Source organism: Eriocheir sinensis, chromosome 11, assembly GCF_024679095.1.
Source record: "Eriocheir sinensis breed Jianghai 21 chromosome 11, ASM2467909v1, whole genome shotgun sequence".
Taxonomy (NCBI): domain Eukaryota; kingdom Metazoa; phylum Arthropoda; class Malacostraca; order Decapoda; family Varunidae; genus Eriocheir; species Eriocheir sinensis.
The window spans coordinates 12250199-12268572 of NC_066519.1; the positions used below are offsets into that span (position 1 = coordinate 12250199).

The 18374-nt window shown below is 43.9% G+C and overlaps 2 protein-coding genes across 2 annotated transcripts; both read right to left on the reverse strand.

Moving 5' to 3' along the window:
- Positions 1 to 382: 382 nt before the first annotated feature.
- On the reverse strand, positions 383 to 11332 carry LOC126996839 (mitochondrial pyruvate carrier 1-like). Its single transcript, XM_050857711.1, has 4 exons — positions 11139 to 11332; positions 9797 to 9897; positions 9093 to 9202; positions 383 to 5035 (listed from the first exon to the last, which is right to left on the reverse strand). The coding sequence occupies exons 1-4, from the start codon at positions 11207 to 11209 to the stop codon at positions 4934 to 4936; spliced, it is 384 nt and encodes a 127-aa protein (XP_050713668.1). The 5' UTR covers positions 11210 to 11332; the 3' UTR covers positions 383 to 4933.
- A 3979-nt stretch (positions 11333 to 15311) lies between these two features.
- Positions 15312 to 16833, reverse strand: LOC126996840 (uncharacterized). The gene is made up of 2 exons (XM_050857712.1): positions 16698 to 16833; positions 15312 to 16238 (listed from the first exon to the last, which is right to left on the reverse strand). Exons 1-2 carry the CDS (start codon positions 16698 to 16700, stop codon positions 15582 to 15584), a joined length of 660 nt encoding a protein of 219 aa, XP_050713669.1. The 5' UTR covers positions 16701 to 16833; the 3' UTR covers positions 15312 to 15581.
- Between the last annotated feature and the right edge of the window lie 1541 nt (positions 16834 to 18374).

An 18374-nucleotide genomic window follows, 5' to 3' on the forward strand; every position in this document is an offset into this window, starting at 1 on the left:
AAGACTGAAGATGCTGCTGGTACGTGTTTGTTAACCTACCCAAAGAGGTATAGTGAGGGTAGGTTAAGTTAGAAGTAGTATTCTCAGCTTTTTGCAAGACTTAAACCCATTGCAATAACACACAAGAGGGAGGTTTCAACTACAGAAGGGTACAATATTTTAAAATGGGATTGAAAAGATATTAAAACTAACTCTTCCACCCGAAATTGACCTCTCTTTCGGCTACTGTTTACTGTTATCTGTTACGGGAGCGGCGAGTAGCGGACTTTTTTTTTTTGTACTCTTTTTGTTGCCCTTGAGCCGTGTCCTTTGATGTAAAAAAGAAAAAAAAGAAAAAAAAATAACTAACGGGTATCAAAAATGGCCAATAAAATTCATGTGATTCTTTGTCAAGTTAGTTTTATTACCAAGAAGCAACTCTCCTCTCATGCCACAAACCTTTCAAAACACAGAGGTAATCAAGGTACATTTGCTTCCCTTGTGGTGTTCTCATCTGCTGTGGAAACGTCTAAGTAATTTTAACCTGGAGAGAACCTAACGTACATACTAACTGTGCGAAACTTGAATATTTTGATCACTTTTCCATTTACTTAAGGCCACAGAAGGGAGTTTACTTTTTCCGATAAGTAGAAAGATTACTACATCACTTGGTTCTGTATTTCTGTGGTGGATTTATAAGTAGTCTGTCTCTTCTTTATTCCTTCTCTTTATCATGTATTGCTTTTGTTTCCTCTTATTTTCATTCTAACTGTGCGAAACTTGAATATTTTGATCACTTTTCTGTTTACTTAAGGCCGCAGAAGGGAGTTTACTTTTTCCGATAAGTAGAAATATTAATACATCGCTTGGTTTTGTATTTCTGTGGTGGATTTATAAGTAGTCTGTCTCTTCTTTATTCCTTCTCTTTATCATGTATTGCTTTGGTTTCCTCTTATTTTCATTCTAACTGTGCGAAACTTGAATATTTTGATCACTTTTCCATTTACTTAAGGCCGCAGAAGGGGGTTTACTTTTTCCGATAAGTAGAAATATTACTACATCGCTTGGTTTTGTTTTTCTGTGGTGGATTTTTATGTAGTCTGTCTCTTCTTTATTCCTTCTCTTTATCATCTATTGCTTTTGTTTCCTTTTATTTTCATTCTTTTTTTACTTTTCTATCAGCGACTCTTTCGAACTTCATATCCATACATGTTTGCTCTTTAAGGGGACTATGTTTGGGTCTAAACTAATATTTTTTTTCCTGTTGCCCCTTTTTAAGAGATCTCACTACTATTACTACTACTACTACTAATTCCTCTCTCTCTCTCTCTCTCTCTCTCTCTCTCTCTCTCTCTCTCTCTCTCTCTCTTCTTCTTCTTCTCTCTCTCTCTCTCTCTCTCTCTCTCTCTCTCTCTCTCTCTCTCTCTCTCTCTCTCTCTCTCTCTCTCTCTCTTAACCTTGACAAAACTCCACATTAGACCTTTCTATTTCCTCCTCCTCTCCAGTAACATTGATTTCTCAGTATTAATAATAATAATAATAATAATAAATCTATTCCCTAAACTTGACAAAATCCATTATCAACCCTTTCTATTTTCAACTCTATCCACAGTAGCATTTGATTCTTCTGGGCATCTAACACTACGCTCCTCACTCCTCTGATATGTACACACACTGGGGTATAGAGTCTCCTTCTTTCTCCTCTCTTCATCAGTTATTGTCCTTATTTTCCATTATGAGGTTCGACAGGAGTGCTTTTCTGATTAATTTCTTTCTTCTTCTTATTATTCTTTTTCTTCTTCTTCTTCATTGTAGTTTATAGTCCATCTTCTCCCATTCTTGGACTTATTACTGACTATTTCTGGTTAATTTTCTAAGCAGCACAGCTCTTCTATTCTAAGTAAGAGTCGACCTCACGGGTTAGTGTGCCGCGTATAGACTAATTATTATTGTTCCCAAATCGCTATCAGGGGTGAAATTAAGCCAGTACGCAGTGGTATGCCGTATCGGGAAGAGATATACAGCCGTCCCGTCTACAGCAGAGGTACGCTTTTAAAGACACAGGACCTGCAAAAAGCTAATCTTACTTTCACCCCTGATCGCTATATGTCCGAGAATCACTGAGCTGTGCTGCAAGAAGATCTACGACACGAGTGCGTTCCAGCAACTGTCAAATATAGTAGTTCACCCTCTAGCAACTTCCGTCTTATAGTTTTCAAGCTTTTTAATCATGACTGGATGCTGATGATGAGGAGGAAAAGAAATCTAATCCTATCATTCATCAACTCCAATGTTTTATCAACTGTGTGTGTAATAACGTCTACAGCTTGATAGGATAAAGAGGGAGGCTGGATCATTGATATTTCAGCAGCCATCAATGAGTTTTAATATGCTGATGAAGAGTAGTAATTTTAATCCACTCATTCATCAACTGTGTGTGAAATTACATCTAAAGCCTGACAAGATATAGTGGGTGGCTGTGTCGTTGATATTTCAGTAGCCATCAATGAGTTTTAATATGCTGATGAAGAGTAGTAATTTTAATCCACTCATTCATCAACTGTGTGTGAAATTACCTCTAAAGCCTGACAAGATATAGTGGGTGGCTGTGTTGTTGATATTTCAGTAGCCGTCAAAGTGTAAACAAGCTGAACGTCTATCATAACATTGCCTAAATAACGGGATGTGAGTGTTAGGTCCATATTCTTAAACGTATCTCACTCCCATTATGACCGTTTCCCAAGGCCACAGAGAAGATTAACCGGAATTTCAGGGGTGATTTTCCCGTTTCAGATGCAGAAGTCGGGTAAAACAATCACTGGAATCACAAAACAGTCCATGGAAATCACAGCAGCTGCCAATGGAGGCTTCTCAAATGGGGGAACTGTGGGGGCCGATACATTTGAGAATACTGGCTTTAGGCTGAAGCGAACCAGCTGCTGCAGTGCGGTGATATTTTTTGACAGTGGTTGGAACGGACTTCACCGAAACCAGATTGGCGAGATAGATTCTGCGTTGGCTCCCTCGTGTCCTTCCCCCCCCCACCGCTCTGGCTATAGGTAACACATGAGATGAAGAAATAGGAGTTGGGACTGTGTGGCAGGGTGGCGGGGAGGAAAGGACCCACGAAAGCCAACGTAAAAACGGTCTCCCCAATCCAGTTTCACTATGGCTAGAATCTGAGTCACCATGATTTCATAACAACATCAAAATACATCTCTCTACAGTACATCTAGGCACCGACACGAGTGCAGGGTAGAATATGTACAAGACTAATTACACCAGCACAGCCCTGGGCCTCCCTCCACCAGCCTGAATGTACCGTATAAAAAATACTGTCACTATCAAACGCATCACACGAGCGCAAAGCATTCAACAAAGCTTTGAGTTAAACAGCGTGACAACAAGATTTTTTTTCCCCTCAACCGAATCATCAAATAGAAATCCCCAATGAAACTATCCCCATAAACCCTTACAGTAATGGATGAAGGGGAGAAACTGCCTCAAATGGGATCAGAAACCTTATGTTATCTAGACCCCCAGTGCCTGATTCCATTACAGTGAGGGTATATGGGGTTTGGCGTAAGCAGAAATCATTATGGCCCACTCGCTGTAAGTCTGTAACCTGCCTGTAAACCTAAACGTAGATCCTGTAATGTGGACTACAGTAATACCTCGCTTCTTCGGACCCAAGGAAGGAAGCCACGTCTGGATATTGGCGGCAGAAGAAAGCATGACGCAAAATTGACTGGCATGGTAAATTGAGCGTAGTGAAGAAATGCTGACACTGGACGCTAAACATAACTGGACGATGAACTTATAGCTTGAAAAAGACATTGAAATTTAGCATAAAGTCATTTGGAAGTTAAACACAATAATATACTGAACTTAAACCCCTGAAAACACACTGAAATTTGGCATAAAGTCACCCAAAAATAAGGAGCAATGATATACACGAATTATAGCTTTAGAAATAACATTAAAATCTGGCATACAATCATCTAGGGAAACACAATCATATACCAAACGTAGGAAGTTAGAAAAACACAAAAATTTGGTATAAGGTCCTCTTGGAACACAAAATTATATGCTGGTGTTAGACTCTGAAGAAAACATAAAATACTTGCATACAGTCAGCTGGAAAAACACAACAATATATCAGACTTAGGACCTTAAAACACACTGAAATTTGGAGCTGTCATCGTATGTAACCCAGAAATACAAAGCACTTAACCTGGTAGCTGCGGGGATCATGTTTCTTAAAGGCTCCTCTAAGTGAATTAATGAGAAAAAATCATCACTCACGCAAATATAATAGATAACAACGCAGTGATGGTCAGTTGGTGCATCCTCTATTGTGGAGGAGTTACGTCAAACCACAAATATGGCCTATCCCTGCTACCGGGCTAATAATACACAATAGTTAACAAGTGAGTAAGGTAACAATTCGACATATCCAGGCATGCGCTCCGTAAATCCAGACTCACGGCTCCACAATCTTATCCGAATTTTCACCGTCCATCAAACCAAGGTAGAACTGTACTAAACTGAGGTTTGTGTGTGATGCAAACCGACCCTAAAAGGACCCAAGTTGACAGAGTTCACCCTTCATCCCTTCCTCTGTGGTGGTGTTAGCTGCTCTATATCTCTGTGTCATTGTATCTACTCTACTGTATAACTCTGTATCAATATGTCTTCTGTATCTTTGAGCTGCAGTCCCCTAAGCTAAATTGTGCACTCTCGGGGTTGTCTTTTAGCTGGTGAATGTGGAGGTGGTGGCAATAGCTGCTTTGTATCTACTCTACTGCATATTTCTGTATTTTCTCTTTGTTTGAGCTGCACTGCCTGAGCTATACTGTGCACTTGTATTGTCTTTTAGCTGGTGCGTTGTGAGCAAGACGATTGAATGACGAATGAACTCTGTCACCGAGGACGCGTAGTGGAGATAACCGACTTAGGTGACCGTGGTTTCGGCCGCTGGTGCCTCCTTCGCCGCCGCCTCCTTCGCCGCCGCTTCCTTCCCTCCCAAGTACTCGTAGTTTATCAACCGACCACCCTGGGGAGAGAAGAGGAACTGGTGCACACTTTGAGATGACAAGCCAGCGTCCCAGATACTATATAGAGCACGAACCAACAACCGAAGACTAAATGATAGAAACAGGCATACAAATGGAGATACAAAATGTTTACTATGTGATTGGGAGATGGAAAATTTAGATCATGTTTTGTTGTGGTGCCCTGGATATATGAGGAAATAGGGAGAAAATCATGAGCTTTGCAAAGACCTTATATAGAAGAAGAAAACAACATCATGGGCGATCAACTGTTTAGAGAAGAATGGACAGGAGAAGCTGAGAAAATACTGTATGAGGTGTGGATGAAAAGGGAACACCAACGGAGGAACTTGACCGACTGAGAAGCGAAACCACCGCTGCCAGATGGCCGTGATCAGGCTCTAATATTTGCAGATTTCCAACCCTCAAACTGTCTCCTCCACCCCTTTAACAGTTTTTTTATAGAGTTATCGTTAAAATGGTTAATTATTGGTGTTTCTTGGCTATAGTTATGGGTCAGAAACCAGTAAAAATGATGCTCAGAGTACGACAATCTGACAACGTTGAGAGAAACAAGATAGAGAAGTGCTGTTGCAAAGGCTAAGCTTTCCGACCATCACCTGACCCATCGCTCTGGCCTGACCAAGAGCAGGTTTAACCCCCTCGACTGATCTCCCCATCTCAGAGAGCCCCACTGCGTCAACCTGTAGCATCCTTAGTTCAGCTGTAAGACATATTTACTTCTTACATACACAACAAAGGCTTCCATGAAGGAGTAGGTAGGAAGACACCTACCGAATGGGCGTGAGCTACTCCCGGTGAAGATATATGGGAAGCGAGGAGGGTGCTAAAGCCCTTCAAAGACCCTTCCCATGTCCTCACTAACCGTTTCCCTTTTGTCTCATCAACACCAGAGAGCAGTTCAGCATGCTCTCTAAAGACAGTTCCTCTCTCTTTCTACACCACACTACATTCACAAAACACACACACCTTTTCCCAAAATTCAAAATTCAACATGGTGAAAAAATAACTGCCTCGGAGTCCCCGCCTGGGGGGGGACCATAAATTCCCCCAGTGAGGACTCCCCTTCTGACTGCCGACTTGAGAGGTGTCCTGACAACTCCTCGAACCTCCTCCTTATCAATTTCTGCAACATTCGTGGTCTCCGTTCTAATTTTCATTCTGTGGAACACCATCTCTCCTCCTCTAAACCTCACCTTCTCTTCCTCACCGAAACACAGGTTTCTGAGGCTACTGACAGCAACCTCTACTCTGTTCCCTCCTACTATCTCTATCCTCAATTTCAATCCAAAGCTGGATGTTGCGCCCACGACCTTGACTCTTCTGAATTTTCCACCATCTGGCTAAGACTTCATTGTCATTCTATTACTAAATACATCTGTGCTGTTTATCTCTCACCTAACTCTACTAACTATGTAAAACTCTCTGACTATTTGAACTCTAAAGTGGAGCGCATCTTGACCCACTCTCCCTTCGCTGAAATCTCCATCTTGGGAGATTTCAATGTTCACCACCAGCTTTGGCTTTCATCCTCCTTCACTGACCAGCCTGGTGAACAAGCCTACAACTTTGCTCTCCTCAACGACCTAGAGCAGTTGGTTCAGCACCCTACTCGTATTCCCGACCGTCTTGGAGACAGGCCCAACATTCTAGACCTCTTCCTTACCTCTAATCCTTCTGCTTACTCTGTCAAACTGTTCTCTCCGTTGGGCTCCTCTGATCATAACCTTATTTCTGTATCCTGTTCTATTGCTCCTATACATCCTCTGGACCCACTGAGGAGGCGATGCTTCTGGCATTTTGCTTCAGCTCGGTGGGACGACCTGAGGATGTACTTTTCCGATTTCCCATGGAATGATTACTGCTTCCAGGAGAGAGACCCCTCTGTGTGTGCTCTGCGCATCACAGAGGTGATTGTCTCTGGAATGGAGGCATACATTCCACGTACTTTCTCTACTCCTCATGCTAAAAAGACGGTTTAATCACGCTTGTTCTCGTGCTATTAAAGATAGAGAGGCAGCTCACAAAAGGTTCCAGAGCCTTCGAACTCCCACTAACTTTGATCTGTACATTTCAGCCCGGAATCGTGCCAAATCTATTCTCTGGCTTACCAAAACTTCTTTTATAAATAAAAAGTGTCAACACCTTGCTTCTTCTAATTCTTCCCGTGACTTCTGGCATCTAGCCAAAAATATCTCCTCCAATTTCACTTCTTCCTCTTTCCCTCCTCTCCTTAACTCTGATGGCAGCACTGCCGTCTCATCTGTCTCTAAGGCTGAACTCTTCGCTCAAACTTTCTGTAAGAACTCCACCTTGGACGATTCTGGGCATATTCCTCCTACTCATCCCCCCTCTGACTCCTTCATGCCTGTTATTAAGATTCTTCCAAATGATGTTTTCTATGCCCTCTATGGCCTCAACTCTCAGAAGGCTTATGGACCTGATGGAGTGCCTCCTATTGTCCTTAAAAACTGTGCTTCTGTGCTGACACCCTGCCTGGTCAAACTCTTTCGTCTCTGCCTATCAACATCTATCTTTCCTTCCTGCTGGAAGTATGCCTTTGTACAGCCTGTGCCTAAGAAGGGTGACCGCTCCAATCCCTCAAACTACCGCCCAATAGCTTTACTTTCCTGTCTATCTAAAGCTTTTGAATCAATCCTTAACCGGAAGATTCAAAAGCACCTTTCCACTTCTAATCTTCTATCTGATCGCCAGTATGGATTCCGCAAGGGGCGTTCTACTGGCGATCTTCTTGCTCTCTTAACTGACTCTTGGTCATCCTCTCTTAGCAGTTTCGGTGAAACTTTCTCTGTTGCGCTAGACATATCAAAAGCTTTCGATAGAGTTTGGCACCAGTCTTTGCTTTCTAAACTGCCCTCTTTCGGATTCTATCTCTCTCTCTGTTCCTTTATCTCCAGTTTCCTTTCCGGCCGTTCTATCTCTGCGGTGGTAGACGGTCACTGTTCTTCCCCTAAACCTATCAACAGAGGCGTTTCACAGGGCTCTGTCCTATCACCCACTCTCTTCCTGTTATTCATCAATGATCTTCTTTCCATAACAAACTGTCCTGTCCACTCGTACGCCGACGACTCCACTCTGCATTATTCAACTTCTTTCAATAGAAAACCATCACAACAGGAGGTACACGACTCCAGACTGGAGGCTGAAGAACGGTTAACCTCAGACCTTGCTATCATTTCCGATTGGGGCAGAAGGAACCTTGTGTCCTTCTATGCCTCAAAAACTCAATTTCTCCACCTATCAACTCGACACAATCTTCCAAACACCTATCCGCTATTCTTCGACAACACTCAGCTGTCATCTTCTTCAACACTAAACATCCTCGGTCTATCCTTAACTCAAAATCTCAACTGGAAACTTTATATCTCCTCTCTCGCTAAATCAGCTTCCTCGAGGCTGGGTGTTCTGTATCGTCTCCGCCAGTTCTTCTCCCCTGCACAGTTGCTATCCATATACAGGGGCCTTGTCCGCCCTCGTATGGAGTATGCATCTCACGTGTGGGGGGGCTCCACCCACACAGCTCTTCTGGACAGAGTGGAGGCTAAGGCTCTTCGTCTCATCAGCTCTCCTCCTCCTACTGATAGTCTACCTCTTAAATTCCGCCGCGATGTTGTCTCTCTTTCTATCTTCTATCGATATTTCCACGCTGACTGCTCTTCTGAACTTGCTAACTGCATGCCTCCCCCCCTCCTGCGGCCCCGCTGCACACGACTTTCTACTCATGCTCATCCCTATACTGTCTAAACCCCTTATGCAAGAGTTAACCAGCATCTTCACTCTTTCATCCCTCACGCTGGTAAACTCTGGAACAATCTTCATTCATCTGTATTTCCTCCTGCCTACGACTTGAACTCTTTCAAGAGGAGGGTTTCAGGACACCTCTCCTCCCGAATTTGACCTTGCTTTTGGACACCTCTTCTGATTCTTTTATGGGAGCAGCAATTAGCGGGCTATTTTTTATTATTTTTTTTTTGTGCCCTTGAGCTGCCTCCTTTGTTGTAAAAAAGAAAAATGTACCTGAATGAGCTGTGCCGTCTCATTGGTGAAGTGACAGCTGAAGAGGAGGAGATTGCGTGGCTGGACCTTGATGGCGAACCTCATGAAGATGGCGGAGTAGAGGCACAGGGCTGGGGAGAGACGGAGGAGGTCAGAGGGTGAGGAAGGGAACAGCTGAGAAAATATCTATAACAGGAGGGTGAATATCAACAACAACAACCATTATTAGTCTACAGGAAGGGAACAGCTGAGGAAATATCTATAACAGGAGGGAGAATATCAACAACAACAACCATTATTAGTCTACAGGAAGGGAACAGCTGTGGAAATATCTATAACAGGAGGGAGAATATCAACAACAACAACCATTATTAGTCTACAGGAAGGGAACAGCTGAGGAAATATCTATAACAGGAGGGAGAATATCAACAACAACAACCATTATTAGTCTACAGGAAGGGAACAGCTGAGGAAATATCTATAACAGGAGGGAGAATATCAACAACAACAACCATTATTAGTCTACAGGAAGGGAACAGCTGAGGAAATATCTATAACAGGAGGGAGAATATCAACAACAACAACCATTATTAGTCTACAGGAAGGGAACAGCTGAGGAAATATCTATAACAGGAGGGAGAATATCAACAACAACAACCATTATTAGTCTACTGGTCAGCCCCGACTTCTACAATTCCTGGATCGGCGTCATTCCTAAGACTCACCAAATGTCATCTTCCCGCTGATAAACTCTGGCGGCTTCCTTGTGTCAGCGATGGCGGCCAGCGGGATGCCCCAGTTAGCTACAGGGCCCCAGAAGTGTGTGCTGCAAGGGGTATTATAATTATTACTATCATTATTGGGATATATGAAGGGACATCAAGAGAAAACAAAATACACTGATATATAGACATCAACATAAATAAAGTCTGGAGGATAAAATAAAGTGGGGCAGAATAAGACCATTAGCTCCTTATCCCTGGACTTCCTTTCTTTTTTATCTCTGCATTTACTTTCTTTTTCTTTCTCTCTATTCCTAGACTGTCATTCTTTTCTTTCCCAGGACTAACTTTCTTTTTTCCTCAATTTATTTATTGTTTGCCCATATCACTCCATATCTCTCTCTGTCAGTCTGTCTAAGAGATATAAATAGGTAGAGTAATAAACTATACATTAACAAAATTTACTAAGGACAACAGAACAGACAGGCCAAGTATCATGCACTAAATCCTTTCATCCCATGCTATCAACACATCCCTTTAATTAAACCACAGGAAGACTTATAGAAACACATCAGACATACAAAATTTACTAAGGACAACATAACACAGGCCAGGTATGATACACTTAATCCCTTTCAACTCATTTATTACTTTCAACACCTCTCTTAATACTAACCACAGGAAGACATAATGAAACATATCAGATATACAAAATTTTCTATGAACATCAGAACAGACAGGCCAGTTTTTTTTTATATATATTTTTTACAGTAGAGGAAACAGTTCAAAGGCAAAAGAAAACCTCTCTTAAAATAAACCACAGGAAGACTTATGGGAATCACGTCACCCTTGCCAATACACGTCCTTGCCAAGAACACCCTTCCCTTATCAACACCCACAAGCAATAGTACGATAATTAACAATCCCTTAACACCTTCCCTAATAAGATCGCATCAAAATAACCTTAATTAATTCATCATTTCATATCTCTGTCTGTCTAAGAGCGATAAATTGGTGGCCAGCTATCATGCAATTAACCCTTTCAACTCATCTATTTCTTCTAACACCTCTCAAAATAAACCACAGGAAGACTTATGGGAATCACGTCACTCTTGCAACACTGAAAGCCCTTGCCAATACACGCCCTTGCCAAGAACGCCCTTCCCTTATCAACACCCACAAGCAATAGTACGATAATTAACCCTTTAACACCTTCCCTTAATAAGATCCCGCCAATATAACCTTAATTAAACGTAGATAATATATGGGAGTAGATAATATATGCGGGCTCAGGCTCAAGGACATGCTCTCCCTTGTTACCGGGCAGTCTTCTCCCCCTCCTTACCTCATTAAATAGTCCCTGAACTCCTTGCTTTTGAGTTGCTCCAGGCCCTTCTTGATGATCGTGGCCGCCATGGTGCTCGGGCTGCTGGGACGGGGCTTAATGAGGCTTGGGAGGAGGCTTAATTAGGCTGCGTCCGGCCCAACACGCCCGATTGTTTACACCAGTAGCCGGAGTGAAGAGGAGGCGGGCAAAACTTTCCAACGGGCTCACAAATCAACGGGAGTGCAAGATGTGATTGATTGATTGATTGATAGTTTATTATTGCAAGTAGAACAACAAAGGAGAAGGGAGAGGTATGCCATCCCAACCCCCAGGCAGGACAGAGTGTGATTATACAACTGAGGATAGTGGCTCAGCGCTAGGAAAAAGGCTGTTGAGTTTAACAATAATAATAATAATACTAATAATAGTCAGTGGGGAACATACAGTAACAGAGGTAGTGGAGAAATATACGTATACATACCTGGATGAATAAGCAGAATAGATCACAGGAGGAGGAGGAGGTAAATACGAGGCGATATACAGCGATACAGGTCAAAGGAAGAAGGTATGGAATAACTACGTACAATGGACTGACAGAAATGAGTAGAAAATATAACACTGAGGTCGATGCCACACTGGTAAAGCTTCTCTTATAATTCTTTACCCCAATTAGTGAACAGGAGGAGGAAACGTAAAAAAAAATCTCTCTCGCTCTCCTCTACCTACCTAGCTGTTGGCAATACTGGTTTCACATCGGCTGCCTCCTGCTAACCCATTTCGAGGTGTGACGGACAATTTAAATATAAACCACACCTTGTATAACACGGTAAAGACTAGAGTAATGTTCATATCCCCCATTAACCTAACAAGAGGCTTCAAAATCACTTATACGGCTGAAAACGACAGAATATTGACTACCCATTGGCAACACTGTTAACATTGCATCAACTGGCAAATTTTATCATATATTTTGGGGTATTTTTTAAGGCGTAAGGGAGTATATAGGCAAAAAACACGAATTCTTTGACATCCAGAAGCTTTTATTGTACATTTATATCCATCTTGTATACCTAAGAACAACACACATTTATTATATGGTCGAAAAACAGTGAAATAAAGAACACGGCAACTCCGGTAGTGTGTTTTGATCCTCGAGAAGGGAAGGTGTGTGGCGCGCTCCCTTTAAACCCTTGGCCCTTTAAACCACAAAATAAACCCCCTAGACGCCCCAGACTCATGAACAAACCTTACCTACAAACACAGGATCACTCAGGTATATTAAGAAGAGGTTAAGATAGTTTATATTAGTGTTATCAGCGTGTTCATTAATCCTTATCAATTCCTGGCCCTTTAAACCACAAAATAAGCCCTAGACGACGCAAACTCAGCAACAAACATTAACTACAAACACAGGATCACTCAGGTATATCAAGAAGAGGTTAAGATGGTTTATATTAGTGTTATTAGCGTGTTCATTAATCCTTATCAATTCCTGGCCCATTAAACCACAAAATAAACCCTAGACGCCCCAGACTCAGGAACAAACCTTACCTACAAACACAGGATCACTCAGGTATATTAAGAAGAGGTTAAGATGGTTTATATTAGTGTTATTAGCGTGTTCATTAATCCTTATCAATTCCTGGCCCTTTAAACCACAAATTAAACCCCTTGATGACCCAGACTCAGCAACAAACCTTTACTACAAACACAGGATCACTCAGGTATATCAAGAAGAGGTGAAGATGGTTTATTTTAGTGTTATTAGCGTGTTCATTAATCCTTATCAATTCATGGCCCTTTAAACCACAAAATAGACCCCCAGACGACGCAGACTCAGGAACAAACCTTACCTACAAACACAGGATCACTCAGGTATTTTAAGAAGAGGTTAAGATGGTTTATATTAGTGTTATTAGCGTGTTCATTAATCCTTATCAATTCCTGGCCCTTTAAACCACAAAATAAACCCCCTAGACACCGCAGACTCAGGAACAAACCTCACCTACAGACACAGGATCACTCAGGTATATCAAGAAGAGGTTAAGATGGTTTATATTAGTGTTATTAGCGTGTTCATTAATCCTTATCAATTCATGGCCCTTTAAACCACAAAATAAACCCCCCAGACGACGCAAATTCAGGAACAAACCTTAACTACAGACACAGGATCACTCAGGTATATTAAGAAGAGGTTAAGATGGTTTATATTAGTGTTATTAACGTGTTCATTAATCCTTTTCAATCCCTGGCCCTTTAATCCTCAAAATAAATTCCTAGACGACGCAGACTCAGGAACAAACCTTAACTACAAACACAGGATCACTCAGGTATATCAAGAAGAGGTTAAGATGGTTTATATTAGTGTTATTAGCGTGTTCATCAACCTAACTTATCCTAACCTGACCTGTCTTAACCTGACGTAACCTATTGTCATATATATTTTCTACTAACCTTCAAACCTCCCGGAAAACCATTGGAATGAGTGCAATGATGAATACAAGTGTGGAAATAGCAATGAAGTGTGTGTGTGTGTGTGTGTGTGTGTGTGTGTGTGTGTGTGTGTGTGTGTGTGTGTGTGTGTGTGTGTGTGTGTGTGTGTGTGTGTGTTATATTCTTGTCCATAAGGAGAGGCGGATGTAATGAGTTAGTGGTTATTGAAGGCTTGTCAATAGGATGGAAGTAGGGTCTGTGTGTGTGTGTGTGTGTGTGTGTGTGTGTGTGTGTGTGTGTGTGTGTGTGTGTGTGTGTGTGTGTGTGTGTGTGTGTGTGTGTGTGTGTGTGTTATATTCTTGTCCATAAGGAGAGGCGGATGTAATGAGTTAGTGGTTATTGAAGGCTTGTCAATAGGATGGAAGTAGGGTCTGTGTGTGTGTGTGTGTGTGTGTGTGTGTGTGTGTGTGTGGGTGTTTGAAGATGAGATGCTGAAACATACACGAACATGATAATAATGATGGTGATGGTGGTGGTGGTGATGATGATGATGGTGGTGGTGGTGGTGGTGGTGATTGTGGAGGTGACAAGCAAGGAGTAACGAGAAAGCCATTTTTTTCCCTAGTCATTGGTCTCTCTCTCTCTCTCTCTCTCTCTCTCTCTCTCTCTCTCTCTCTCTCTCTCTCTCTCTCTCCAGTATCTTTCTTTTATCTTTTCTTTTCCTTTTTAATCTATTTCTTCATGCTTAGAATATACGAAATGTTTTGTTTATTTATTTATTTTATCGTTTTATTTTGTTTTTATCTTTAATTCTGTGCATCTGTTGTGAGTATTAGCCTACTACTACTACTACTACTACTACTACTACTACTACTACTACTACTACTACTACTAATAATAATAATAATAATAATAATAATAATAATAATAATAATAATGAGAGTAATAATAATAATGTTTTCTTTTGCATAACATCCGGGAACTTTCTCTCGTCCGGGTTGACTGCCTGACAGACTCGCTCAAAATTCCGGATAATATTTTTTTCCTTCCACCAAACGTCAACTTTCTCTTTCTCTTTGTACTCTCTCGTTCTTCCTTGATGTGTGTGTGTATATATATATATATATATATATATATATATATATATATATATATATATATATATATATATTTCTTTCTCTCTCTCTCTCTCTCTCTCTCTCTCTCTCTCTCTCTATCTATATATATATATATATATATATATCTATATATATATATATATATATATATATATATATATATTGTTTCCCTATATTATTCTGTATCTCTTTTTGTCTTTGGCTGACAGAGAGAGAGAGAGAGAGAGAGAGAGAGAGAGAGAGAGAGAGAGAGAGAGAGAGAGAGAGAGAGAGAGAGAGAGAGAGAGAGAGAGAGAGAGAGAGAGAGAGAGAGAGAGAGAGGAATGGGTTACATAAGGCCCAATTCATCACCCTTGGAGTAGTTTGTAATCATTGCGTGTGTTCCAGATGGTGTTACTGCATGTGTGACGGTAAGAACCAGGAGGAGGAGGAGGAGGAGGAGGAAGAGAGAAGCTGTCACCTGCCGCGGCGCCTGGCTCACACCTGGGTTTCCGGGAGGCATTTAACGGAGACAAAAGCGGCGGCGGCGGCGGCGACAAGAGGCTGAGTGTTGAGCCTTCCTTGTTTGTATCGCTTCGCGGCTGGCGGGGCTGGCGGGTCCTGTGGGTCCTGTGGGTCTGGGTCACAACACAACTCACAGTGAATATTTCCACTTTATTACAAAGACAGAGGTAAGACAGAGGTGTGGGCGCCGCCTGCGGCCACCTGGGGCAGGGCGAGGCTGGCCTTGGAGGGGGGGTGCTGTAGGGGTGTAGGGGGGGCGGCAGACTGGGGCCCGTCAGGGTGCCTTGCCCCGCCCCAGCCCCGCGGGGCACTGGGTACAGGGGGAGCGGCGGCGCGGCGTGCCGGGAACAATAAGTTAACTTTGGGGTTGTGGCCCGCCCGGAGGAGGGCCGGTGCGGGGCGGGGCTCAGGTGGTGAGGGACTCCGTGTCGGCGGAGCTCGCCGCCGCCTCCGCCGCCGCCTCCACGCCCGTGCTACGCTTGTACAGGTCGTCGCCGCCGCCGTAGCCGCCGCCCTGCTGCTGCGCGGTGACGGAGAAGCCGTCCAGGTTGCCAGAGGACAGCTGCTGCAGGTCGTGAGCGGTGGGCGGCGTGTCGTACTCCACGAAGAACACCTCGGGGTCGTGCGGCACGTGCGGCACCTCCACCACCTGCGGCTGGTCGTCGGGCCGCTGGTGCAGCACGTAGATCAGCGTCTTCTGCTCCGTGCGCGGCGGTAGGATGGCCTGCGTCTGCGGCGGAGGTGGCGGCGCGCGGATGAACACGATCTTGTAGTGCTTGCGCGGCGGACCTGCGGACACGGGTGGCAGCGGCTGGTGCGGCTGGTGCGGCGGCACGTTCACGTAGATGGTCTTGGTGGGCCCGCCGCCGTAGCCGCCGGAGGGTGGGCTGTAGTCTGGGGCGGGGGATCCGTACACGGGGGGCGAGGGGGCGCTGTAGCCCGAGGAAGGGCCGGCACCACGGCCGGCGGCCACGGGCGTGAAGCCGAACGACAGCGACGGCTTGTCCGGCAGCGGCAATGACCACGCCAGCAGCGGCCACGCCAGCAGCAGCAGCAGGGCGCGCTGGGGGTAGGGGGGGTGAGGGTTAGTCCGGCACCACTCCTGTCACGTCACACCTGTGTCACTCCTGCCCATGGCACATCCTTACCAGACACCTTGCCCAGCCCTGCCACCACACACACACACACACACACACACACACACACACACAGCTCCGTCTGTCTCACTCAGGTGCTAAGGCTCTGTCCTGTCAAACTCCTGCCTGGCACACTGAGGTTCAAGCCCCGCTCAGGCCGAGATTTTTCAGCTGACAGAACTGGGTACCGTCCCCCCTTGAACACACACACACACACACACACACACACACACACACACACACACACACACACAAACACACGCCGATGAACGCTAAAAGTAATAATGGTAGTAGTAGTAAAAGTAATAGTAGAAGTAATAGTAGTAGTAGCACTTGTAGAAGCAGTAGTAGTAGTGGTGGAGGAGTTATATATAAGGGGCACTAACCATGGTGGGCAGCAGGCTTAGGCGAGGCGACGTAACAGCAGGAAGAGGAGGAGGAGGAGGAGCAGGAGGAAGATCAGCACCGGACACCTTTCTCCTCCTAGTGAACCGGAGGGAAAGATCACCTCCGTTATATACTCTCTCTCTCTCTCTCTCTCTCCATTCTCCTCCCCCCCTTTCTCTCTCCATCTCCATTCGCCCCCCCTTTCTTCCCTCTGTTCGCTCTCTCTCCTCCTCCCTTTCCCTTCCTTGTTCTCCTCCTCTTCCTCCTCTTCCTCCTTGGTCTCCTCTTTCTTCCTTCCCTCATCATCTTCACCCTTCTTTTATTTTTATTTCCTCCTTCAAATCCTCTTCCTCTTCCTCCTCTTCCTCCTCCTCTTCTTTCTCCTCCTCCTTCTCCTCCTCCTCTTACACCTTTCTCTTCCTTCTTCTTCATCCTCTTAAAAGTCGCGTATTCTTCTTCTTCTTCTTCTTCTTCTTCTTCTTCTTCTTCTTCTTCTTCTTCTTCTTCTTCTTTTCCCCTTTCTATTTTCACTTCATTTTTATTTTTTTATTTTTTTCATAATTCATTTGTTTACGATCTGTGACGATCAGGGCGAGAAGTAAAGTTTCTCTCTCTCTCTCTCTCTCTCTCTCTCTCTCTCTCTCTCTCTCTCTCTCTCTCTGGAAGAAAGTGAGAGAGTAGCCTCCAAAACGAGAAAGAAAGAGAAAGAAACCCACAAGGAGAGAAAAAAGTGGAGTAAAAAGTTTAAAGAATCATTACTTTTCAACCGGTTTTGGTAACTTGTCCCGACCCCGCCCCGACCCACCCCGACCAGTCCCGACCCCACCCCGACCCTACCCCGGTCCTACCCCGACCCCCCATGCCCTGTTTTTACCTTCCCCTCGTTACACACCTTCCCTTCGTTACGCATTGACCCTCCCTTCCCTTCCCTCCCCTTCCCTTTCCCTTCCTCCCTTTCCCTTCGCTTCCCTTTTCAAACTGTACCGTCTCACTTTTCTCTCTCTCTCTCTCTCTCTCTCTCTCTCTCTCTCTCTCTCTCTCTCTCTCTCTCTCTCTCTATTGCGTAGTTGCTTTTTTTAGTGTTATGGACATGGGTAGCGGCCGAGAGAGAGAGAGAGAGAGAGAGAGAGAGAGAGAGAGAGAGAGAGAGAGAGAGAGAGAGAGAGAGAGAGAGAGAGAGAGAGAAAGGATATAAGAAAACTTTAGGCTTGAAAGGAAGACAGAGAGGGAGAGAGGGAAGGAAGGAAGGGAGGGAGGGAGGGAGGAAAGGAGGAAAGGAGATAAACCAGACTAGACAGAGAAAGTGACTACTACAACTACTACTACTACTACTACTACTACTACTACTACTACTACTACTACTACTACTACTACTACTACTACTACTATCACTAAAACCTGTAACATAGATTAATTATACTTTAGAAACTGTATCATTTATTTCTTTTTTTGTATAATAATCTCTTCTGGGTTCAAGTTAGATAAATTCAGATTCAACAAGGAATTGGTTTACTAACAGAGTGGTGGATGAGTGGAACAAGCCTGGCAGTCATGTGGTGAGTGAGTGCCAATACTAACAGAGTGGTGGATGAGTGGAACAGGCCTGGCAGTCATGTGGTGAGTGAGTGCCAATACTAACAGAGTGGTGGATGAGTGGAACAGGCCTGGCAGTCATG